At 45.1% G+C, this 25,956-nt stretch overlaps 1 protein-coding gene across 1 annotated transcript in view; it reads right to left on the minus strand.

Moving 5' to 3' along the window:
* Positions 1-161: 161 nt before the first annotated feature.
* The window catches only part of STAB2 (stabilin 2), an 83,213-nt gene continuing 57,418 nt past the window's right edge, over positions 162-25,956 (minus strand). The window contains exons 43-69 of the mRNA XM_086754371.1: positions 25,607-25,680; positions 25,233-25,304; positions 22,492-22,611; positions 21,990-22,037; positions 20,764-20,847; positions 20,517-20,663; positions 19,993-20,118; positions 19,596-19,655; positions 18,887-19,063; positions 18,715-18,804; positions 17,814-17,960; positions 16,509-16,565; positions 15,923-16,046; positions 14,734-14,883; positions 12,719-12,823; positions 12,205-12,312; positions 11,331-11,524; positions 10,157-10,298; positions 9,677-9,810; positions 8,357-8,522; positions 8,023-8,129; positions 7,334-7,453; positions 6,417-6,575; positions 4,809-4,916; positions 2,155-2,283; positions 951-1,070; positions 162-334 (exon numbers count right to left, since the gene is read on the minus strand). Coding sequence (XP_086610497.1) covers positions 284-334; positions 951-1,070; positions 2,155-2,283; positions 4,809-4,916; positions 6,417-6,575; positions 7,334-7,453; positions 8,023-8,129; positions 8,357-8,522; positions 9,677-9,810; positions 10,157-10,298; positions 11,331-11,524; positions 12,205-12,312; positions 12,719-12,823; positions 14,734-14,883; positions 15,923-16,046; positions 16,509-16,565; positions 17,814-17,960; positions 18,715-18,804; positions 18,887-19,063; positions 19,596-19,655; positions 19,993-20,118; positions 20,517-20,663; positions 20,764-20,847; positions 21,990-22,037; positions 22,492-22,611; positions 25,233-25,304; positions 25,607-25,680 — 3,119 coding nt within the window. The 3' untranslated portion in view covers positions 162-283. The remainder of the gene's footprint in view (positions 335-950; positions 1,071-2,154; positions 2,284-4,808; positions 4,917-6,416; positions 6,576-7,333; positions 7,454-8,022; positions 8,130-8,356; positions 8,523-9,676; positions 9,811-10,156; positions 10,299-11,330; positions 11,525-12,204; positions 12,313-12,718; positions 12,824-14,733; positions 14,884-15,922; positions 16,047-16,508; positions 16,566-17,813; positions 17,961-18,714; positions 18,805-18,886; positions 19,064-19,595; positions 19,656-19,992; positions 20,119-20,516; positions 20,664-20,763; positions 20,848-21,989; positions 22,038-22,491; positions 22,612-25,232; positions 25,305-25,606; positions 25,681-25,956) is intronic.

The raw sequence follows: 25,956 nt of genomic DNA on the forward strand, positions 1-25,956 counted from the left end.
TGAAAGGTACGCTCTTCACAGAGAAGTGTCTGTTTGCTTCTGGGTGGGTTAGTTGAGACCCAGATTTGATTTGGCGCTCATAGTTGGTATTCCTCCAATACAACCAGCACTTCTGAGGTTGGTAACTCCCTGAGCTCTATGGACTGCATCTTAAACAAAGCTGTGCTCTTTTTGTTTTTAATTTGTAACAAGATTCTATTCCCTGAAACGTGTTGGTGCTGTTGTTATGCAGTAAGTGTAAATAGAAATGTGCTTTATAATTGACTAATGCCAAATTCAGTCTTTAATTCTGATCATGAGGACCACTCATCACAAGCTGCTGGTCATCTGAGTCCTGTAAAATAGAAGAAAAAGAAAATCAGACTTGAATATTGAATTTAGAAATTGACTTTTTGGCAAATATGTCCATATAGATGGCAGAGTTTGTGCCTGGTATTTTTGCACCAAACAAGTCTTTTTACTGAAAGCAAAAAGGTTTATTTTCATTTTTAGACTCCACATGTACATGAGGGTCTTGCTAGATGGGACCATCAAGATTATTCAGGTATTGTGGCTTTACTCAATCTTTCTTTCCCTTGTTTCCCAGCCCACTTTCTGTTGTGTTTCAGATTCTTTGCAGCGTGCTGGCATGGTACTCAGATGTGTTTGCAGCAAAGAAGAAGGGAAGACAAAATTTGAGGGCTTTTTAAGTTTGTATAGACACGTCACTGGCACCCAGCAGCATTTGAAGTCCAATTTAATTCAGTTCTCTTTGAAGGTAGACTCGAGATAGGCTGTAGACCACAGACCCAATTTCTAGCAGTGGTGAGACAGGAAAGCCAGGAACTTGAATAGTGTTTTCCCAAATTAATTTTTCTTTTGTTCCAGCTAGACATTTTTCTTTCATACAGTCATTCCCTCCTACCATGATTTTAGTTGTGTCTCAATCTCAAATCAAAATTAACACTTACTGAGAAAAGATCATAAGCAGGTTCTGGTGGAGTCAGTGCAGAAGAACTTTCGTATGAGGGGTTGCTGATATTTGAAGGCTGTGACTTGTCCAGCGATGTTATGTCAGTGTCATCTTTTGACTACATAAAATCACAGAAACCTGCTTAAAATCCATCCTCCTCCTAACAGTGCATGAAGTGGGGCACTTACGGTTCAGGACCGACTGGTGCAGTGTTATGACTGAACTGGCTTTATCATCTCCATCGGTATCTCCAGGCATGAACTGTGTCCTGGGTTGTTGTATTATCTCAGGTCATTTAACATGGGTACCTTTTTTCTCTCCCTTATTATTTTAAAGCCTCAGCAAAGATCGGGAGGGGAAGTGTTGCCCAGGATAAAAGGTACCTGGCTGGTCCTGAGTGCTCGCCTTGCAACTATATAAAAATACAAGCATTTCCCCTGGCTCATGGCCCCTGATTTTGTCTCTAGAAGATCATGCACATTATGCAGGGTCTAAAATAGGAAGGGATTTCTGGTTACTTCTAAGTAGACTTTATTTTGGATTGATTTTAATGTATTTTATAACGCTTTTTTGTCATTCCTTATGTCTGAGTAGGTTGGCTGTTGCTGGCTGGTTTAGCATCATTGTGATACTACGCGAGGCTAGCAAAGTTAGTTAAGAGAAAGCAAATGTGAGAGTGCATCAATATAAAAAAATTGCACTTTTCAATCCTGAAAATAATTTCAATTTTCTTGCCTTTTGAATCTGGCCTTTTTCCTGTCAAACGTTTCAACCTCCAGAGCAGCAAAACTACTAGCAGTGCCGTGGAGGAGGGGTAAGAGAAGAGGTACCCTTTCAGTGGTTGTAATTACCTGCTTCCCTAAGGGTGAGCTTTCTGGTGAGGCAAAGACTTCCCCACTGATTTTGTGCAGTTAATTAAGCTTTTGGCCAATACTTGGTGCTGGCAGTGTCTGCGAGAGCAGGAGCCCATCGAGCACCCTGGAGGGGAGAGGTCTGGGGGAGCAGTAGGCAAATGTAAGCTGGTGCCCAGGAGAAGCCTGTGAGCCTTCCTGCTTTTCTCCATGTCTAAGTCTGAATGGTTCAAGTGGGAAGTGATTTGGAATGTTTCTAGCTTAATAAAATGGAAGGAGAAATTTGAGGCTCTGAGTTTGGGAGGTGCGGTGAGTCTGGTGTAGTGCTTCGTGTTCCTGTTTGCCGCCTACCTTGAAGTGCTGGAAGCCTGTGTTTCTCTTCCTGAACCTGAGGTAAGAGTATCCAATAAAAGCCACAATTCCAGCAACCAGGCAGATGCCAAAGAATATTCCTGTCCCGGTACCGGCATGGAGAGGAGCCTGGAAGCAAGAGAGACAATGAGTGAGCTACAGGGTGGGTACTGGTCACCTTCCAGCACCAGAGCACACACAGTGTCCCTTTGAGATATGCCCTAGTCCTGCACTGGTTTTGTGCTTAAGTTTCCTGGTACATGTACCCTAGAGACAGTTAAATATGGGCTTTTAATAGGAAGTACAAATTCTTTTTTTTTTTTCAAGTTACTGGACACTGGCTGTAGTACAGCTTCATCTTCACATTTTTGAAGTTACAGAGCATGTCTAAGTGATCTTTTCTGGCCAGGTTTTTCAAGGTAGCAAGCTACGATGAGACTGAAATTTCACTGGCCCGAGGAGGAGAAGTGGGTACCAAATTCCCTTAAGCAGCTTTGGAAACCCGTGCTACAAACCCTAGACAGCTCTGTTTGAGTTCAAGCTTATTCCCTGCTGCTTTGTGCACTTGAGAGGTGTTGGTTATTGTCAGCTGTTGGTAGCCACACCATCCTCTGAGCCCTGCTTACCAGCGCTCAAACCAAACCGCATCTGAGAGGAAGCCGATCTCCATCTCTTCGCTGGTTAGAGGGACCACCAGCCTGTTTGGAGGCTGCGCAGGGCTGGGCTTCACCAGCGGCCCAACACCTGCCTTCTGTAGGCCATTTTGCCCCAAAATGTGCAATGCCTTTAACCTGAAATCACTCTTTGGTCAAGCAAGTAAAGTGCCAATCCAAGTAACTGTACAGAATTTTTAATAAATATTTTAATAAAGACATAGGTGAAAGACTGCAAGCAATACACATGTGCCTCATGTGATCTGGATTTAATCTAAAGGGGAGAAATGCCTCCAGACCCTGACTTTGGTTTGCCTTCTCCAGCTCTGTGGCCCGACAGACTGGTACCATGAGGATGACCAGCAGTTTTGGGATGACAATAAGCTTGAGGGCTCCCAGTGCATGCAGCCACTCAGGCTGCAATCTCCCCAGAGCACTGTGCTCTTTGCTGGCAATCCAGGAGGTGAGAAGGGGCCTGGAAATGGGTAGAGAGTGTTTATATGCTGTTACTCTTGCTTTTCCATATGACACCTTAGCTCTGTAGCCTCCTGCCTAGAAAATTAATTCTTAAACTTACCCTGGCAAAATTCATTACATTGTTATCTTAATAGATAGGCTCTCTTCACTTGTTTTTTTAGAAAACAAAGTAATTTACATAGTACAGCTGGACAGATAAATATTAGAAAACATTCAGTTGCCCTCTACTATGTGAAAGGTATTATAAAGTCTGTAATATCATGCTGCTGTAAACTGACAGAAATTGCCTATTATTTTGAATCATTTTCAGGCAGTAATCTACACTTTTTACATGTGTTATTTCCTACTTCTGAGGATTGTAGACTGCACAGAGTTTCTGTGAACCGAGATTGTGCAGGCGTATTATGGAGCTTTTAGGGACAAACAAGCTGGTTTGTAGAGGAGAAAGGGTTGTTCAGAACAAAATGAAGTTGAGAAATAGGATATCAATAGGATTAATCTTGTGGACCAAGGAGGCAGCTGGTTAGTCACTTCTGAAATCAGAGCTGGGATGGATGGGCTGTAAATGTGAGCGAGGCCCCTCCAGCGCATGGAGAGAAGGATCACAATGAGTTACTCCGACAGAAGGGAAGTTCTTCAGATTAAATAAATGGTGGCTCTTCTTGCAAGGTCAGCTTGAGCCTGTGCTGGGCCGTCACAGAGTACCCTGCTTAGAACAGAGCCGGGGAGCACTAACACTGCACATCTAAACACTTCGTTAAGGAAAACATTTCTGGAAAGAAAGGTGCTTGCTGCACACCTCTCCCAGGGGCAGCAGGGATCACTTCTGTGAAACATCTCAGTTGCACTGCTGGTGGACAAGATGTTTTTCCTCCCTTTTGTACAAAGCTGTAAACTTTGTTGGTGGGAAATAAACAGGACGATGTTCCTGCCTCCCTGCTGCTGGGCCCTGTCCCATTTTGATTCCCGCTTGTGGCAGCGCAGCTGCTAACTCAGCTTGCCTCCACGGGAAGGACGGCATCCCTTTCTGAACTGTGCCGTTCTTCCGCGCACTGTTGGCTCTGGCCTTTCTAATGGGAGAGATAATTGGATAACTGGGACGACTGCAGGGATTCATGCGGGCAAAAATACCTATTTTCAAAACACCTTGTTGTTTTGGATAGGAATGAATGCAAACTCAAGAGTAAAAAAAAAAGTCCCTAGAAGCTTGAAAGATCTTTTGGGAAGAACTGAAATGGAGCTTTGTAAAACCTGCATTACAAAAATGAGCTCCATTGTAAAATGGAGGTTTTATTTTATTTATGTAAAGTAGATGTGGGAAAAACTTGTTTAGACAGGAACATTTTGAACAGGCTTCCATGGCACTTTGTTCTCAACATCTAATTTTCTTTCACAGTAACCTTTTAAGCCGTAATTGCATCTATGGGAGGGAAACTGGGCATATATGAATATCAGCAGTGAGTTTGGGATGATGTAAGCCACAGCCACCTCCCACCACCCCAGAAAAAATCACTATGTACTTACAGGTGCTGGTGGAGCCTTTAAAGGCTCTGAAATGATGTGGATTATCCCGTTGGAAGCGATTATATCCCACTCAACAATAGCACTTCCGTCCACATATCTGATCTTGCTCTGCCAGGAGAAAGAGCAGTGAGAGCTGAGCTTTGACCCTCCTCCCATTTTGGACTGCAGAGCCATGTGGGAGTCACACCATGTCCTTCTGCCTCTCCTTCACCTCTGTGCTGCCCTCCAAGGGTCCTGGGGAAAGCTTGTGGGCTCTGACCTGGTGTGCTGGGACACGTGGGTGTTTGGCTGCCTGGAGCACACGTGGAAAGCGGCTGCCACCTCCCCTTCCCCCCCAGCACCTTGCTGAGTATTACTCCAGCCAGGGGAACCAGGAGCTTCATCCAAGGATGAAGAAAAGCTGCAAATTTCCGATCAGCTTTGAAGGGCAGGAGCAAGATGCGTGTTAATGGGCTCAGAGGCTCCCCTTGGCAGCTTTTGAAGCAAGGAGGATTTTTTAAAGGAGAATCTCTTCTAATTCAAATATCAGATCAACGTGATCTAAAAAAGCTCCTGGCATGCAAATGAGTGATAGAGGTAAGCCTTGTGCTGGTGCACTTGATCTCTCATGAGGGTATACCTCATTAATGTGATTACTGGGTTTGCAGTATAGAGTGGTTTTAAATATATAAATCAAGTACATCGTAATTCTCATGCTAAAGGAGTTTCTCCTGAAAGGCGAAGGAGGAATGGAGTAAAGGCGTCATTTGTGCACCTCTTCCTGCAGCCCCTTTTTCCTTCTTGTTGGGGTCGGTGAAAATCCACACCATAGTTGGCATGCTGGGCGCTCAATGTCCCTTGGGTTCAGTGCCATCTTCTAGTTTTTGCAGTTTTAACTGCAAGCCCACAGGCACAGGGTTTCTTATGTTCACATTCAGCTATACTGCGTCACCCGCAGCGGAGTCCCAGCCTGAGTCTCAAGGGGCTGCTGTCACAGAGCTAATTTGAAATGCTTGGGCAGCGAGTATTTTCTTAATAAAAAATGAGGAGTTGGGTGTGTTTTCAAAGGATGTCTTTCCCTAAAATGTCTGAGGATACTGTCCATTTGCAAAAAGAATATAATTTTTTGCATGTAAAGAAACCCCATTGTAATAGCAATAAAAAATGCAAACTTATGTTTTGTCTGCTTTTGCTCTAAGCAAGGCTATGCTGCAGTCTCCTCTCTCCCAGAAAGTTACCTTTAAAGGTAACTTTACACATGCCAACACCTTTCTTAAGTTGCTGCTCCCGTCTCTCCTCCTATTGCACTGCCATCTTCCATAATCCTGCCAGGCTGAGAGAAGGGTTGAATCAAGCCCATACCCCTACCTTGCTATTTCTGCAGGCCATCTGAACAGCTTCTTTTGAGTTTTGCGGGTCAAAGCTTGGCCATTTGTAAACTTGTGAATTTGCAGTTTGCCAGCTGCTATCCTGCAGTCTCTGGGCAGGAAAGAGCTTCTGGAGTCAGCCTCTCGTTGCTGCCCCCAATAACCTTACCAAATTGTTCTCCAGATCAGTGTGTCACCCAATTACTGGGTATAGCACAAGGGGGAGAAAAAAGCGACGATGGGAAATTTAATAGAAAGGTACCTGTTCAGTGGAGGAGACTTGATCTTCCTGGCCCGCGGTGTTTGTAATGAGGAGTTTTTCCCCTAGGCGAGTTAAAAGAGTGGTTCCGTTGGTCAAGTCTTCATAAAACATTATGCTGGCGTTCGATAAATGATACTCGATGTCTCGCCCAGAAAGAGTCTGCAAATGAGAGCAAAATACAAGGAATGTTAACCGACCTCATTAATCCTCTGGATTTATCCCTAGTGCCTCTTTGGTATTAACACTACAGCAAGTGCAATATGGGGTAGAGCCTACTGGGAAATCTGGATGTGAACAGTGGGATCTTCTGTCCCTGCTGGCCTCTGACAGCTGCCTGCAGCAGGAAGTGCCTTGATTCTGGCTGGACAAAGGATTTTACTCTTTTGTACGATGACCTGAATTGATGAGCCTCAGAGATAGTCCAAACGGCTTGAAGATGCAAGCCAGGGCGTAAACCCTTGTGAATTGTTTGAGACAACGTTTGATTGAAGGAAGGAAGTTAAAAAGGGATAAGCAAAGAAATGAAGCTAGGAACAGATGCCTTTAGTGTATTTGTGGGAAATACCAAAGCTGTGCACTGCTTTCTTCAAATAACTGTGCTTGATGTTAATAAGCCAGAGGAGATTTTATCTCAGGCAGACTCCTTTATAACTGGGAAACTAAAATCCCTGATGGAAAATTCTCTGTAGTGACTCAAATGCTTGATAACCTTGCACTCCTTATTGTGGAAAAGAAATGGAAATGATGAACTTGCCTTGTTCAGAAGCACAGTTTAAAGTATGTGGGGTTACACAGAACTCATGTCATACTAAGATTTTTTTTTCAAACTTAAATTTCACCAGGCTAAAGAAACCCATAATGGCTCTTTAAAAAGTGTTATTAAAACAAGGAAGGAAAACAAGAAAAAAACACCTGACCTCATTTTCCCTTAACCCGTTGTCATTTGGAGCAAAGAGAGTGGCATGCACTGACAGGTCCGTGAGGTACCGCAGGAACTCTCTCCCCTTCCTGGAGCTGTTGGAGTAAGCCATGATGTTCTAGGCAAAACCAAAACCCAGCATTACTAAAGCGCAATTGCGAGCTCCCATGCAAGGAGACCGTATAAATAATGGCAAAGAAGCTTTCTGTTATTAGCCACAAAGCAGCTCTGGAGAGATATTTTGTTTTGTATTTTGTAGAAGTTTGTCTTAAAACACAGTTTGAAGACAAACTTTTATAGAAGCAGCAATAAAAGGACACTTTTAATGCTTTGCCTTTCCTCAGCAGCAATTCGATAAAATTACAAAAAAAGCGCTGCGCTCCTTGTGATGCCCAGAAAGCCAGGAGCAGTTGTGCGCAGAATCCTCTTTAAGCTAAAGCTGCAGCAGCATTTAATTTCCAAATGAGTTTAAAAAAAAAAAAACCAACAAAACCTTTCTGGAGCAAGTAATTAAAAAACTAGTGACTATGTTCTGATTTTGACGGTGCAGATTTAGACCACTCCACCTTGCTTTGCCACTGCGGTGGTGTTACCCGCGAGTAAAGCCAAGACGGAGACGCAACCCGGTGGCAGAGCCCTCTTCGCTCCGCTCACCCGACCGAGCAGTGGGCCAGCTGTGGGCCATACCATCAAGAAGTTTGTCAGTGTCGGGAAGGAGGTCAGCACTTGCAGCAAGTTCCCACTGCAGGAGGAGCCGTCCCCCACGTACCCTGGCTTGCAGGTGCAGTTCACCTCTGGAAGGTACAAACACAGAGAGCTGCGTGGGCAAATGCCCTTCTCGAGAAGGCTGCTCCGAGCCTGAAAAAACCCAACTTTCAGGCAACAGATTATTATTTTTTTAAAGTTAAAAAGAGGCAGGGTGCCTCGCAGGGTTATCTAGCAGCCTGTGGCCAGCCAAAGGAAGCAAAATCCGGCTGCTGCTCCCCTTTGTGCAGAGGGATGCAGCAAAGGACCCTCTTACCTTTCTCCCTGTAGCAGAAGACATCCCAGGTTTCGCTCAGGTTGACTCTTCTCCCGTAGTCCACGATGCCAACGTACCCCGAGCCACAGTTTGGGGAGGAGAAGGCGGTCGGGTAGCCCACTCTTTCGCCATCTAGCCAGCCGGCAGCGCACAGGTGGTACCTTGCCTGCAGCCGGCACAGCATCAGGGAAAAATCACACGGGGAAGAGCTTGGTGGTGGGGCTGGGGCACTGTGGACCAAATGGGTGATCTCTCTGGGATGCTCAGGCAGCACCCAACCTGCCAGCCTTCCTTTCTGAGCGTCTGAGGAGCCTGTGTCCATCTGTCTGTCCTGCAGCCCACCCTGTGCTGCGCTCTGTGGCAAGGGGCTGCGGAGACAGGGGCCCTCTGAAAATCAGTGGCTCCCCACACCACCAAAGGAGTCTTTCCTGAGAAAAGCTTCTATAGGTCCCAAAGCCAGGCAGAGTCAGAAGTGGGTGTGAAAGCCAAAGGGCATGTGCAAGCCCATTGTGTGCTAGCCCACCATTTGTCAGCATGGGAAGGACTGACAAACCAGCTCCGTAGAGAAAATAAGTCCTCAGGAGTACTGGAGCCAGCCCCTCTGCCGACTTTGGTTCTTCAAAGGAGTATTTAGACTACAGGTCACAGAGGACATGCAGCTTCAGCTGCAATCTGCATCTCCTTGGGCAGAAGAAGGAGGTTTATGTGCTGGCTGTGGTCCAGCCTCACATTTTGCTAAAGGTGTCTCTAAACAGTGAGTATCTTTCTTCCTTCTGCAGATGGGAAGGAGCCAGACAGGCACAGTCAGTCTGACCCACCCTTCTAAAACAAGTTTTCCAAACCCAAGGTGCGATGCTCATCCCACTGATGTCAGCCGTGCATTATCTATAACACCTCAAGGAAAAGACTATGCAAATGGGTCTGCTAACTTAACAGCATTTGGGGAAAAGATTAATCAAGCCTTACATTAAAAAAAATTAATCTAAGCATAATTCTGAAGTGTACATTTCTTTAAGAAGTGCTAACAGTTAAAACCCCCATGAAAACACTCTGTAAGTCTGACTCTACCATCAGACCCCAGTATCACTGGAAACAAGAACTTGGCAACTGGTTTCAGTGCTGTATGAGCAGAGGTGAAACCAATAAACAATCTGAAAACTGCTCCCAGCCAAACATACCCTGGGGCATGGGGAAAGGAAAGGAGGGAAAATGAAGCTTATTAGCACAGAGCAACCCCCTTGCTCCTCCTTCGCCATTTATGCTGCGGCTATGTCTGCCCCAGCAATGCCCCGGCGATTTGCTGCAGTAAGGCTGCCTCACCTTCTGCGCGTACAGCAGCTGGTTATACGTAGCGACGGTGGCTGACTCGTTGGCACAGGCCTCCTTTGCCTTCTCATAAGTCATTTTGTACTGCCCTTGCGGGGACCGTAAGTGGAAAACCCCAACCGTGGTATCTGCAAAGAGAGAGAAGGACCAGCTCTTCCTGAGGGGGTTTCCATGTCTGAATGCGGAGTCGACTGTGCCATACAAATACCCATGAATTTTGTGAACAAAATTCAGAACAAACTGACCCCTTAGGGGTAACATTCCTACCTGGAATGCCCTCATCTGTTGCTTCATAAATCCAGTATTGCGAAGTACGTAAGCCCATGTCCTAACTTTAATCATCTCATTGTTTCAAGGGGACATAGAGGACTGAGTGAGCTTACAGACACAAGGATCCTGGCCACTGGCTTCAGTGCAGTGGCACAGGGACGAGGATGTCCCCATCCTGTGGGGTGCACAGTGTGCCATCCTCACCTTGGAAGTGGAGATCAGTACAGTCAGCATCGGCGTGGCACTGCCCGTTGTCTTGCAAGCAGCGGTCGAGAGGAAGCTGCATTACCGAGCAGTTCAGCCCGTCCCCGATGTAGTTATTTTTACATTCACACTTGCGTTTGTCCTGCTCGGAGAGAGAATAAAAAAGGCAAGGCCAAGTACTTAGCTGACATAAAAGTGGTATTTCAAGCAACATTCTGAACTGTTGGAAAGATTTCACTTAATATAGCCAGGAATGGACAAACAGGAAGGTTGCTGCTAACAACTGTGATTCAACAGACTGCAAACTCTGACACTGACATTTATTCTCCTAAGCAAAACATTTACACATGCACTTGGGTGCTTTGCTGAATTAATACCAAAGCATAATTCTATCCACAAAGCTAATAACATGCATTGGAGAATTATATGACACGTAATTAACAAAACTGGATGGTAAACCTATCAAAATGATATTTAAATGACTGGGCATGGGAACATGAAAGGAGCCCACTGATAGTAAAAAATTGAGAACTATAAACCAAACAGGAGCTGGTGACATCCAGGGATTGCGATGGTTGGCAGCTGGTACAGATTAGTGGCAAGGCTTTTCTAGATAGCTCCTGGAAGAGACATCAGGCAAGCCACCAAAACAGAACAGACAGATGATCCTGAAAGCACCAGGACAAACGCTGGATCAAGTCATGGCACATGTTTTCCTCAACAATGTCGACCGTGTGGGCCGAGGAATTTTTATCATGTGGCTGCAGAGCTTTTTAAGCCAAGTCCAGCCAACCAACAAGTCACAGCGTTCTCCCAACTGTTCCTAGGTTTAGCTACCAAATGTATTCCGTTTCAATCGAACAAACTCCTATTGCAAATAGAGATATCCAGTTAGGGAGAGCTAAGAAGGGGACAGAAAAATTACACATGCGGAACATCCCATCTGCTGTAGCACCCCTTTCCCCAGAGAAAAGATTTCAAACCGTTTCTCGCCCCTCAGCTGAAAGGATACCAAACTGATGTGGAAAGTAGGCTGGAGCTATGTAAAGCTTATTTTGGAAAACAGGGACTTTGAGAGGCACAGAGTGTGATCCAGCCAGAGAAAAGACTTCTGCTGGCACCAGGAAGCAATGCCTTGAACTTTCCTGCTCATGACGGAAATCATTCAACTTACAGGTCCAATGACAGTGCAAATGGCATGCTCATGGCAGCCTCCGTTGAACCCATCAGCACAAGGATTTATTGGAAGGCACGTAAAGCCATCGCCTTTGTATCCTTTCTGGCAGCTACAGAAGACTTTCACCCCGAGCTGTGTGCATTCGGCCACTTTGTGGCACCCGCCGTTGTTTTGTTTGCAAAGGTCTGCGGCTGCATGGGGAAAAGAAAAGAGGTGAGTGAAGTCTGCTTTTAAAGAGGATGTTCTTCACAAAGACAAACCAGCACCAGATTTTTAAGGCACACTGAAAATACTAGAACACTTGTTTGGGGAAAAAAACTGTTTGAGTTTTGTGAGGCATTCCTCAACTTGTGTGAAGGCTGTCCTTTAGGGCTCTGAAGCCCTTGTCAAGGTATTCTCGATTTAAGAGAAATGGCAGCAACCTCTGGAGATTCTGCTTTGCCTTTTGGTGGCCCAGGACAGCTGCTTTTTGGGGGCCTCTGCTCTGCCCAGGGTGACTTCGGAGGATGTGAGACACCCGGCTCAGAAAGAATGACTGTTTCTGCAGTGATGTTACTGGGGAACTGCCTTGCCTAAGGTCATCAAAGAAAATCCTGTAAGTGAAACACTATTGAAAACCCCGCTGTCTCCAAAACCTGACTGAAGCGCACTTCTTGCCCATGTGCCTACTCCTTATAGCCTGGTGAAGCCAGCCGCTTGCTTCAGAAAAAAACTAATCTGTATATACCCTAAATTTGTTTCTCCTGCTGCACTGTGGAAGTTTTTAGATTTGATACCCAGCATTTCACATCGGGTGGTAGCTGCATGCAAATACAGGTGCAAGAGGGGAGAAGCTGCTTTCTTGTAGCCAGCTGTGCGAGAGGGAGCTCACCTGTGCACGTGATCCCATCCCCATTGTAAAACGGTTTGCACTGGCACGTGTTGTTCTCTGTGCAGATGGCGTTGGCGGAGCAGCTCGGGGAACACACTGGCTGCAGAGCTGTGGGGAAGGCAGAACGGCTGGGACGAAGGTGCCATTGATATTGCAATGCCCTTGTTTCATGCAGAAAGTAAAACTCTCATACCAGCCTTGCTAACTGGAAAACCTGTAAGAATTTCTTTTTTTTTGACTGATTAGCTCTTAGGTGATATCTTCCCTCATGCAGCCCAACACCCCCCCCGCCCCGCCAGGAGAGGCAAACACTTATATTCCCATTTCACAAAGGAGGAGACAAAGAAGTGAAGGGACATGCTCAGAGTCCAGGGCAGAGTCCCTTAGCCTCCAGTGAGGACTTCTGACATTATTAACCCTTTCTTTCTTTTCTCTATGCAAACCCTCTGTTGAACTGCAAATGCTAACAATCCGTGGCTCCATGCGATGGAGTTGGGTGAGAGGAGGCAGAGACCTAGCTTGGTTTCACACAGCCGGCCAGTCCATCCTGTTTCGCAGAAACATCGTCCTGTTCCTGAATATCCTTCGTCACACTGCCCGTTGGTCTTGCACTCGCAGGCTGCAAAAGGAATGAAGAGGGATCACGTACACAACTGCCTTTGGGAAAGGGGAAAATCTTTCCCTAGAGAAGCATCACCTAGACTGTCAGTTTAGATACAGTATTACTTAGCAATTATTTAGATAAATTTAACCTCATGGTACTTTACCACGAGGCCAGTCAAGCACTGGGCCAGACTGTCCAGAGTGGTTGGACAGTTTCCATCCTTGGAGGTTCGCAAGCCATGACAGGACAGACTGTGAACAACCTGGTTTGAGCCCAGAACTGACCCTGCTTTGAGTAGGGGGTTGGACTAGAGACCTCTCAACATCCCTTTTAACCTGAATTATCCTGTGACCCCATGATTTTGTAACTGGCATTCATTCAATGTGTCTCTGAAGATTAATATTGATCTGCATTGTGGTAGAGCAGCAAACTTCACAAAGAACTGTGGGGGGAAGGAGCTAATGGCTGAGCTGAAGACCCAGCCTGATCCTGTCCTAATGCACAGCAGCTGCTGGTGGTGGAGGAGGCCTGTAGCCAGAGAGAAGGGATGAGAGAGAGGGTTTGGTAGCTGCTTGGGAGAAGGTCTGTCTGAGTAAGGAAACCAAATATGAGGTTAGTGACCTTTGCTGTAAAACATGGGTAAATTAGCTGTAATTTTTTTTTTGTTTGTTTTAGATATTTTTATGACTAAAAGCTTCTGAATGGCTTTTCTACCTTTTATACACAGGGTGTTGCTACTTGTACCCTGCAAACTGAAGCATGAGGGACTGATTTCATCTATAGGGGATAGTTTTTTCCCATACTTTGGGTCCTGCAATAACTTACATACTGAGTACTTCTTAAGGAATTATTGGTGGCTGTCTGTTTTATAGTGTAATTAAGCAGCATCCTTTCTTGCCTTATCCCTCTTCCTGAAATATTGTTGTTTAAAGAGGAAGTGATGTATGACTGGGGAAACTGATTCTGTGAAGACCTGGTCCTGCTGAAAAGAAGTTTCACCTTCTGGTTATCTAATTTTTGGCTGACATAAATATGCATTAAAGAGAAGGGGCTATAAAACATTTCTACTGTTAGATATCACAACCTGGGTCAGACTACCAGCTCTCACACATAGTTTGTGCTATGTTGTGCTATAAAATTGATAAATTGCAGGTAAGCATACTCTTGAGCATTAGAACTGTAGAGTCATAGAATCATAAAATCTTAAGGCTGGAAGAGACCTCTAAGATCATCAAGTCCAAGCATCGACCTAACACCACTATGCCTACTAAACTGTGTCCTGTATCTAAGCCTAGTGTATTCCTTCCACCCCAAGGATATATAGCTTATAAACTCGGCTACGTACATCATGAGCACTGCAGGCACATGCAGTTAGGATGGAAGGGTTAATGTTGCAGCTTCCCATCTGAAGGCTTTATGTTGGGAAAACACTTAAGTTTAAAGGGTGCTGTTGATCCTTGTTCCACCTAGTTTACATTTAAAACCACAGAGAAATGGATTATGTGAGCTGTTTCTTGGCTGCTGTCCCTCTTCACAAACTGCCTTCATCTCAGTGTCCTTTTGTTCCACAGAAGTAGTGTGTGGCTTTGGTCTCCTGCAATCCTTGAGGAACCACATTGCTAAAATGCTGTTTTGTCCTTTATGGGGATGGGGGAGAAGGCTGTGCTGTAGTTGAAAACACTTGTTCATGGAAGCTCTGTCTCCATTCCCTCTTCCTTACGTATGTAGGAGAAGGCTTGCAGAGAAAGCTAAGTAAGTTTCTGCCCCCCTGCCTTCTCCTTCTCCCTTCTGAGACCTTGTGCCATCCCTTGGCAAAAATGTTGGTGTTGAAAGGAGGAAGCATTTCTTGGTTCCCTTAACCCATCATTGACAAAACAGTTTAGGTGTGATGTGGGCAATAGCATGGAAAGGAAACTTAAACATACGCCTGCAGTTGGAGCCGTATCTGCCCGGCAAGCACAGCTCACATGAAGTCCCGTTGAAGCCATCGTGGCAGCGGCAGTCTCCTGTCCCGGCGTACCCATCATCGCAGGAACCGTGGTTATTGCATGGGGTCTGTGGGCCCCCTGGGCATGCTGAAAGGTTTAAAAAAAAAAAAAAACAAAAAAAAACCAACCCAAAAAGTGGCTGTTTATCTCAAGTGTGTGCTATTTATTTTTCTGTAAAAATCCTTAAACACGAAAAGGCCTGGAAATGCATCTCTGCCGGGGCATGTAAAAGCAGCTGTGACAGTTGCGCCTGCAAGCCTCCTGCTCCAAATTCGTTGACTCACTTTTACAACTCCTGTCGGAAAGGTGTTCTGGACTCTTCCAGCCCTGGGTCTGGGTGCTGATACCTGAGTGCTTGCTCATTCAGACCCATCAGTGAATGGCACTGCCCAGCCCCTGCCCAAATCCAGCCTTGCTTGTACACCTCTCTGTGCCTGTGTGCTGTTGGGGTGAGCTGGAAGGGCAGTTCAGGTTGAGCTGGCCAAAATTGTTTGGAACTCCCATGTATCTGTGAAATCTGGCCAGAGTGAGCTGGACCTGCCTGCCAGCAGAGATCCTAACCCAGATCCTGACCCTGTGTGCCCAGTGAGAGCCTCAGTGCCATTCCCCATGGGGCTGGCAGGTGGAGGAGCACAGTTTGTTAGTGTCTGCTAACAAATGGCTGGAGATAAAGCTTCCCAAAATGTCTCACACCTGGGTAAAGCTTCAGTTTCTGAGCTTACACCAGTGGCAGGCAGGTGGCTGAGGAATCCTACGCTGTGTCTCTGGTGTGTCCTGGTATCATTGCCGTGAACCTGATGCCTGGCTTTGTGTTGAAAGGACTTTCAGCTGGTGACTGATTGAGACTCGCTAGGTTTGGTTACAGCAGAGCACTCTACTCTCTATAGCATTTGCATAATTTGCTATGAGCATGAAATTAAAAACTTGCTGTCAATGTGGAAAAAGAGATGATCTGGAGTGGAAAAGCAATAATACTTTCTGTTTACTTCAGCTCTTGCGACAGAGTTCTCCCTTCTTGTGGCTGCGCTCTGCTCATGCCCCCATCTCGTGCGTGGTTTAGCCTGCTGGGTGCTATGCAGCCATGCTTGGGGAGGCCGCGGGCCGGCAGTGGGCTGGGGGGTCCTACCTTGGCAGTCTGGCCCGAAGTAGCCCTTGCAGCACTTGGCTATGTGGATCACCATGGAGCAGTTCCTACGGCAGCCGTCCCTTCGCAGCCCGTAGGACTCATACGTGCACCTCTGGATCCCTTCCTGAGTGTCACACATGCCAATGCGGAGAGAGCGGGAGAATACAGGATGATGAGTGCTATGTGGAGATTTGGGTTTTTTCCTCTTTAAATCACAGTTTCTGATGTACATAGAGTCAAAATCTGATGTGTGAAGAGCGTAGGTGTGAGGCCCCCACCTCCTCTTTGATTCCCAACTTGCGAAGCACCACTGATGAGGATGGAGTGGCTGCTCCGAAGTCAATCGAAGCACTCGCTACACTGGATTGGATGCTGCGTGAGACCAACAAGCGTCCCTCCCACCAGCGTCTGGGTGTTGCCTGGGGACAGCTTTGTCCCGGAGACTTTATGGCATCACTTAACAGTGTGGTTTCACTGTTGCGGGTTCTCCTTCTATTTTTTTCAAAGCAACTTATTCTAGTTTGCTTGTGTGAAATACAGAGAAGAGCAGGTTAGACTGCTTAAGTGCAGGATTTTAATGTATTACCTTTGGTTTTGTCCCTGGAGGGCATTTAGAATTACTGAAACAGCTAACACAATGCCCCTGTTGTAAAAAAATGAGGAGGGAAAAAAACAGTTTATTAAAACAATGGCAACAAAAGGCTATTTGAAATGGAAAAAAACCTCTGTTTTATGAGAGCAGCAAACACAAGCAGAGAAGAGTGTAGGGTTATTATGCTCAAAACAGATTATAAGAACTCTAGACAAAGAAGAGAGGAGGGTGACGACAAAATAGCTGCATTAATTTAGTGCTATTAAATGCAAGAAATTAGCTTTGATACCAGAACATAAGCTCTGGAAGAAGAAACTTTGCTCTGGATTTAAACAAGCACGGAAAAGGTGGTGGACATTCTTCAAACAAATACTGACATGGGCTGCATCAGATCTGGATGTCTAATTTGGTGTTGAGGTAAATGATTGCTTCTTGGGAAGGACTCACCAGACCTGAGGAAATTATACCTATTTCATTTAACAAAATAATGAAACAAAAAGTAACTTGAGCAGATGAGATGCACACAAGTGTTGGTTTTATAATGGAAATATAAATTCCAATAAGCTTTTTCAGGACTGACTACATTCTTTTTTTTTTTTTTTTTTTTAAACTTCTGGGTAATTTTTTCACACATTTGAATTAAATTGAAGCAAATTTGGTCTTGAAACCATTTCAAAATGGGTTTAAAAACTTCCTGTTTATGGAACACATCAAAATTCATGGAGAAAACTTCCTCAATGCTAACAGTGCCTGTTCAGGTGTGTTAAAGGATATTTCTGTGAAAGAAAGAAATGTGAGAGACCCAGAGTCTGGCTGACAGGCTAGGCAGTTCTCTATCTTGCGTTCTTAGTACCCTGTGCTCTTGGGCCAGCAATGCTATTTCTTTGTAATTGGGAACTTTGTAAATGCAATCTCTACGACCAAATTAATAGTGTTAATTTGTGTTAATTTAAAAGCAATATAGCAAAATATGTCTTCGCTGAAGTTTGTTCTTGCATTTGTAAGGTACTGTTCTTACTGAAAACAGGACAGGGCTTGATAAGCTGGTCTTAACTGAAACCACTTGACCTGTGTGTCTCTTAGTGTGGATGCAGCATTTCTGCTGTCTATCTTTGGGCATTGTGCTGTGCTTCTTAGCCTTAGCTCTAACCAGTGCAGCAGATGAAGCCAGCCTGAAGTGCTGTGACTTCATCTCAGTAGTGCTAAAGCTGCTGCAAGTGTTGCCCTGGTGTCTGTGTGGACAGGGTTCAGCCCTTGGGCTGTGTCTTTGCTGGGGGGGGATCAAAAAAGGAGACTGACCATGAAATCCATGGTGAAGAAGCTGTCACAGCGTCCCCCAAGGCTGGGGTCTGTCAGGAGGCAGTCGATGCCATAGGCGATGCCCCCATCGAACTCCAGCTGCCGCTGCACTATCTTGCACTGTCCGTCATTCAGGAAAAGCGCGCCCTGCGAGATGGGATGGGGAGAGGGGGGCGTGACAAGTCATGAGCCAGTCTTCCTTGGGGCCAGGCTGAATCCAGGTCTTGCATGGGTGTTAGAAATAATCCTCCCTCTGCTCTAAATCGACCTGGGGATCTATAGCTGGGTGCTATAACATCATAGATGGGCAGTTCTTTTGCCTTCACTGAAGGGGACAGAGTATACCAGCCCCACGTCCACAGGTGTACCTTGTGCACGTTTAGGCTTAGTCACATTTTCAGAGACGGATGCTTGCCAGGTATGATCTCTCATATTTGCAAAGAAAACGTGCCATTGTTCTGGCTTAACAGGCTTCATGCATGCCTGCAATATTAGCTTCTAACTGCTTACAAACCAGAGCTTGAGTGCAGATGGTGCATTCATGAGGTTTCTGCCAAAGCCAGGTTCACATAAATAGTTTTCCATTGTGTCTTTCATTGTAGGAGAAGTTAAAATGTGCTGGTATTTTAGTTTTGAGGTAACTGAGAGCTGTTTTGAACAAATGGCTCTCTTACAACAGAGAAAATGACAGCTCCAAAGAGTCTTGCAAACCATCTAGTTTGCTGAATCTGTTGGGTTGGCTGCCCTGGTTTTGTGGCTGTTGGCAAAGACTGGTGAAGACCAATTGAGTTCTGGTGCCCCTGACCCGTTCTGGGGGCTCTGCACAGGCATAGTGGGGTCTGCATGACTGGATCCTGCAGCGGGGGCAAGGGGTAAGTGCGCTGGCAGAGTGAACACTTACAATGTCCCCGTTATCCCCACAGCTAACGCTGAGGTTGGAGCCCTGCAGGGTCTTCAGTGAGGTGAAGCGGGGGAGCTGGTAGGCCAACACCTGGGAAGGAAACAGGGGAGATGCATGTGTCTGGGTCTGCATGTCTTGGCCTTGGCAATGCTCCTAAAAAACAAGGGCTTACCGCAGCGTCACGCACAACGTGGAATTTGAGGTATTGCACCAGTTTGTCAGTGTTGGACTTCTTGAAGAGGAAGTCCTGCTGCTCCTGTGGCAGCCCACGGATAGCTGCGTCTGTAGGCCAGAAGAGCGTGACGGGTTTGTGAATAGGATCGTTGATCAGCCCAAGCAGGTTGTTTTTCTGCAACATACCAAAAATTGGGGTGGAGGATTAATGCTCCATCTAAAATGACATAGACCCTATGGGGTGAACATCTAGTATAACTGGGATGCAATGGCCTGTGGGGTCCCTGGTCACCAGCCTGCAAACACTCTGACTTTAAAAACCAGATGCCTGAATCGAGCTGCCCAAGTTGAGTTACATGACTGGATTCTCAGAAGTGCTTCATCACCTAGGGCTGCTCATTGAAAACCACACTGATGACCCAACATTGGGCTTAAAAAGTCACGCTGGGTCAAACCTTGGCCATGTAATTTGATATATAGTAGGACAGAGCTGAATGGTGAGGGGAAAGGTGGCTGTGGGTCTGCTTGACATCTCTATGGGACAGGGACCGTGTGGTGACCAGGGTTGTCATTGTAGTGCATTGTGAGCCTTTTGGCTCCACTGAACACCATTCTGCCAGTAATGCCGCGTGCTGTGTTGGTGCTTTTGTCTTTAAAAAATATGTTTAAAATCTTTGCCCAATGGCTGCTGTCTCTTGTGTTCTTACCTCCAGCAAACTGCTGAACAGGATGTATCCATGTTTGGCTGCAACCATTTTAAGGCTTTCCTACAGAGAAAGGAATTTCAGGAATTTATCTAATAAACAGATTATATGGGTATTTAAAAGCAGACATTAGCTTGCTTTCCCCTGTAAGTCACTTTTTATTATGAAATCAATGCTACTGTAAAAACTCTGTGGAGAAGTCTTCTTATACTGTCCTTAGTATAACTTAATTTCTGAATGAATTTAAAATATAACATTTAACTTATTCAGCAGTGTCAAATGATGTTTGTATAAGGTTTTTCTAGTATTACCATTTTTTTTTGTGACTTACATGATTTATGTATTTAATAGTAACTGCAGAAAAGCCCGTGAGTTGAGAATGGCAATGAGCTGCACATACCTTCTTAAGGGGGAAATCCTGCATGTGTGATGGGACCAGAATTTGGTTTATGACGTGGATCACGCCATTTGTGCCCACAGCATCGCTGAGTATAATTTCAGCTTTGTTGTTTAAAACAAGCGAGTTCTGGAAAGGCAACAAGAACATGTTTTCTGTGGAACCTTGTGGGAGGGGGAGGCTGATGCCAAATTTCTTTGGTATAGTGACCCCAGACTATCTTTTCTTTGAAGCAAACAGTAGCTTCAGTTCTAATAAATTGCCCTTTGCTTTTTCAAACTCTCATCATGCTCATAAAACCAGAGACTGAGGAAAAAATAAGTTGTGTTCAAAGCAAGGGTTGTACAATTCCACTCTTTGCATAGCAGATGATTAACACTTCAGCTGAATGGGCAATCTTCTTTTGATGCTGTTTGTTTATTTTTGTGCATCAGAGGAGGAAGGGGAACCATTCAGGTTTTTTTAAAAAGCTGAATGAGAGCAGAGTGTTTTATTATTCTATTCCCTGCCTCTTCATGCTCTGTTACCTGAGAGTAGCTGATGTGTATCGGGTCCCCGTGGAGAGAAGTGATGTTGGTGATCATTTTCAGGTCGTTATACAACAGATTAGCACAACCAACCATATGGTACCGGAGGACTTGAGCCATCACTCCTTTGGCAGTCCAGTCCTTCACCTGCGGCAGAAAGCGGAGGGAAAGAGAAGCAGTTGAGCAAGGCATCTGAATCCGAAACCTCACAGCCAGCTCACCAGAAACTTCTGGCCTTCTTACTTACTCGTGGGTCATTGTTTAGTACATCTGTGCGAGGTACAAACAGAGTGAAAGGACCAGGGCCTGCAATATCTCTGATAGACAAGGCCTGCCAAATTTAAGAGGAAAAAGCAGTTAACGCACATAATGTCACACAGCGATGGGGACAGCCCTGCAGAGTGGGAAGTGGTGCCCGCAGCCCTGTTGCTGTTGCACTTTGGGTTCCCTTCCCTGCGACACAAGGATGAGAGAAACTCTTTTGTACCGTGTGGGCTTTCCTTCTCAGCCCTGTCTGTCATCTCTGCCCACAGGTATAAAATGGAAGATTTTTCTCTCTGCACTTTTGGCTTATGCCAAGCCTCCATTCCCTCTGCAGTAATGAACAGGAGAAGGAGGGAAAACTTGCAACAAACACTAAGCGTAGGGAGGGTGGAGAGGGCTACTCTCTTGTGGGCAAGGGAGGATGAATAAACCTTTTCATCTTGAGAAAGGCCAGAGTGGATAAAATGGATGTGTTTGTACGTGCATTTAGCTGATACGTGGTTGCTTGTGCCTAGGAGTAGATTAATTACTGTTAGAGGTACAAATGGACCTGGAGTATTGCAGGCACTCTGCAGTGACCACTGATAAACTAAAATAAGAAGAGAGCTCTGCTAAAGTGAGAGAAAGCCAGATGTCTACCATGGTAGCAGAATCAAAACTAGAATATGAGTCTTTGGACTAGCAGGCCAGCATACAGATTTGTGTTGCCCTGAGGCTTGGGGTAAACAGAGAATTACTACTGCCAGTCTCCAAAAAGCAGTGAGAACTGGTGGTGCACACTGGCTGTCTAGCAACATGCACAGCATCCTGTGATGTTTCGGAGGGGCAACTGAAAACAGCATCGCAGTTTGGAAAGGCAGCAGGGTAATAGAACAATGGTATTTGCTCACATCAGACTTCATGAGAGATGTGCTGGCAGACCTCAGAGTGTGAAGGGGTGAAAGCTTCAGTTTTATGCCTGATCTGAAGGCCCTGAATTTCCCTGGGATCTTGGTCATTAATACTCTAAAGGTGTTAATGACAGTTAATAATTTAAATTAGAGCATCTCCAATACTGGTGACTGGTGATCCAAATCCAGTCCTGATTAAGTTGAAGGATGTTGGTACACGCCAGATTCTTGCCTGCTTCCTTCCCCCATACATCCTTGAGGCAAAAAAAAAAAAGAAGGGGAAGAACTCCCAGAAAAAACCCACTCAGCCTTTTCTTACCTCTAAGTGGAAGTAAAACCTAGATGTGTTGGAGTCCCTGAGAAGTTCCTGAAATCAAGAACAAGACTTTAACAGTGCTGCAAATGTGAGGCAACATCGTGGAGTGCAAACAAATGCAGTACTTGGACAAGAAAGGGAACTTTGGATTTGGAATAAATGCTGCCCATCTGCGTTGCTCCTCTTCTGTTCTTACCTTGCTCTATCAAAGATCAGGCTTCTTTGAAACCTAAAAATACCGGTATTAATTTCCTAGTACTGCAGTCATAATTATTGTCCAACAGTTATTTGTGGTGGTTTGGTGTTTTTTTTTTAAGGCAGGTAAGGTTATCTTACAGCATCCTCTTCCTATTTCTGGTTTCTTGGATTGGAATTCTTTCAAATTCTGGGGTAGATTTACCAATTTGTCCAAGAAAAAAAATTGACATGTTTCAAGAGACAACCATTGTATTAAATAACTATTCTGGAGAAAAATAAGGGACAACAAATATGTGCAGCACTTTACCTGGAAGATATTGCCTCGGCATTTAAATCCATCCCCAATGTAGTTATGTTTGCAGGTGCAGGTCCTTTCTGTCAGCTCAGTGTCATTACAGATGGCAAATTCACTGCAGCCTCCATTATTCTTGTAAGATCAAAATTTAAAACATTTAATTCTTCCATTGCCAGGTGCACAAAACAATTCTATTTCACCACATTTTTTTCCCCATGATGTATAGCTTAGAAAGACTCAATCCCAACAGCTTTTTTAAACCAGATCTTACCGGATGTCACATACTTTCTTGTGTACAATGAAAAGCACTTAAGGTTCATAAGAAATAAATCTCCTTTTAGGCAGAGGACATAGTTTTGATTCCCTCTTTATATCTTCAGTTCATGGTGCTATAAGGATCCAGAAGGCTTCCATGCAAGTTTCACTCTGGATCTTAGGGATGAGTCTTAGCTGCTCTGCTGAAGCAGCACTGACTTACACTGAAGGGAACTATTTACAGCTGTAAATCAGTTTAACGGTGTGAGGAGTGTTAGCACAGCACTGTCTATAGTTCTTGGTCTGTCTGATGGCCACAGGCCACATTTGCTCTCCTCTAAAGCATCTCCTGTCTGTCCCTGGGTCCACCACCAGCGCCACCCAAGGCTTGGAGCAGCAGATGCACCTCACCCAGCCTCCTGCCTCCGGGAAGCTCCCTGTGCTAAGGGAAGATGTTCCTCACCCAGGAGCAGCGTGCTGGGCTTCAGAGCTCTGCCCAGTCACAAGTAAGTGCTCCCCAGTTAGCACCTCAGTTTGTAAATAAGTTTCTATCCTGGACTGGAGGGCAAATCAGGAAAAATTGAGAAGACATCTTGTTTTCTTTCCTTGCACTTGTTTCATGCTGTCCTTTCCGTGCCAGTTATCTCAGAGATCCTTTCCCACGGACCACAAATGGGAGCAGAAGCTCCTTTGAGAGCTACCAGTGGAGCCTGGCTTGACAGGCCACAGTGAGCCCTGCCTGTAAGTAGTGGGTTTGGGTGCACTTGCTATTTATTTTGTCAACTTTAGGAGGACTGTTTATTGTAGCTTCGTGTGAGGTTTTAATGCACAGAGGTTTGGCCCTGGTGAAGCCAGATCAGCCTCTGGTCTGACACTGACACTTCTCAAGACTATCTTTTATATATATATAAATAATTAGCCTGGCATAATTAGTCAACTGGAAGCACAGTTGCTGGAACAAGGCATAGGAAAAAGCAAAAGCATACAAAATCCTAAGAAGCAGCAGCTCATAACTCTGAGCTCCCCTTCCTCCAGCTTCTGTTTTTGCCCTTGCTTTCATCTCTGCAGCCTTTCAAGGTTAGAGAAAGTCTGCTGACAGGCCAGGCTGGGAGGGTGAGAATTATTGTCTCTGTTCTCAGAGCACAAAGGATTAATGTGCATGGGAGAGCGGATACGTCCCTGCTGCAGCTTGCCAAGAAGCAGAGTAACGCGGCTGGTGCAGAGAACCATGCTGCTCACAAATATGTGGCTTGTACGAAACGAATGTGGCTAGTTCTCAGCCTGCAGTGATGAGTGACGGGCAGAATGAGGAATGCCGTGGGTTGTGTGTCGTGGAGGGAAATGGTTTGCATGAAGAATGAAGTTGTTTTTGTTTTGTTTTCTTTTAACCTCCCCATCAAGAAAAGATGGTGAGTGGGATGATGAAAACCTACCCCCTTTGGTTTCACTGTTCACTAACCTGCCTCTGCTGCAGCTTGCAGCATTGCTATCCTGTATGACGCATCTGCAGGGACGCGTTTGGGATGCAGCCTATGCGTGGCTGTGGGAGCTGCGGGGCTCTGCTCTTTGACTCATCTGTGGGAGCCCTTATAGGGGCCTGCAGCCTGGCACCTCTGCTGGAAATACCTACTCCAGGGTAGGAGCCCAGGCGTGCCCAGGCTCCTCAGTAACTCTTTGCCCCACTACGGATTTCACTGGTAATGACCCAGCAATGTGAGGACTTGGTACTCTGATGAGGCTAGAAAGATTTCAGACTGAGGAGGGGATGTGTATGCTAACGCTTGATGATTTCTCTCATTCAGGCTGCACAGAGACAGTTCCAAATCATGCCAGAGGGCTTAATGACAGGAGAATATTAAAACTAAATCAGCGTTTTGATCTACTGTAGATTATTCTCTTTGGTTCCCATTCACCTGGGTCCTAGAACAGCTAGAACTGACCCCTGAGCATCAACAAACCTGTAGGGTTTTTTTTTTTCTGGTCATTACAAGTAACAGGTAGTAGATCACGCTTCTCTTTCTTATCATTTGAACTAAGCTCTTTAATTGTCTCATCTAGAAACTGCATTTTTTAAAAATAGTAATTGAAATGTTGGTAAGCCCTCTGTGTCCCAAACACAAATTTAAATAGTGGCTTTTTATATGAACTCTAGCAATGACAAAAAAATTTGCTGAGAAGATATGACTTATATTTTACCACTGCAGACTAGGGTCTGTTTCTCTAGATCTAATTTGAAGTGGGTTTTTTTTTTTTGTTTAAAGACTCAGTGATGAGTGTGTTATGTGTGGGCTGTGGTCCAGGAAAAAGCCCCTACTGCATACTTAGCTTCTAAAATAGTGACAGCACTAAAGCCAGGGACTGAACCAAGCATACTTAAAAAGTAGCTAGGTTAAGATAAGTTGAATCTGGGCTTATCTGACTTAGTTTTCAATGCATACAAAACCCAAAAGTAATGATTATAAGAAGGCCTTAAATATTCTCCTTAAACGGATACTTACTTGTGAGCACAGACTGATGTATGTGCATCTTTTACCATCTCCAGAGTATCCCTTCAAGCAATTACATACTGCCTACAAAGCAAAAACAGAAAACATGCATGCATGGAAACCTCCCAAAGGAGAAAACCAACCACTTGAAACAGCAAAACACTGCTTTCCTCTGCAGTTTTGGATTTCTTTTACTGAAATTAAATTTTTCGTGTTTATCCACACACCCCCTCAAATACCTTTTTGACGGAAGCATATACTTCTCAGAATTTTTGTTATGAAATCCACTTTTCCCTTTGAAAGCAAAGTTGAGTTGGGCAAATCTTTCTTTACCCAACTGTAAACACTCGGCCACTCTTATTTTTCTGCAGTGACAAAGTACTCACTTGATTGGGTCCAGTTTGTGTGCATTCTGCGTTTCTGTCACATCCACCGTTGTTCTCCAGACAAGGGTTGATTTCTTTATAAAACAGAAACAGTGTAATTAAAAAAAGAGTGACTTCTGAAAACCCAAGAAGGGAGAATTTTAAGTAAAGTGTACCAGGAATGTAGATTTATGACAACTGTGAATCCATGAAACTCATTCCCTTAGCTACTTAATACCTCAGTGTAGGTCTTGCAGTTGTCTTGGTGAAGGCTAAAACCCTGCCGTCAGCATTTCTAAAACCATACCCGGGGAGGTTTAGTACAACAATGTCTAAAAGTCTTAAAAGTTTGCAATGGTCAGAGGAGCGTG

The sequence above is a fragment of the Chlamydotis macqueenii genome, chromosome 1 (genome assembly GCF_036417535.1).
Source record: "Chlamydotis macqueenii isolate bChlMac1 chromosome 1, bChlMac1.mat, whole genome shotgun sequence".
In the NCBI taxonomy this organism is placed as follows: Eukaryota; Metazoa; Chordata; class Aves; order Otidiformes; family Otididae; genus Chlamydotis; species Chlamydotis macqueenii.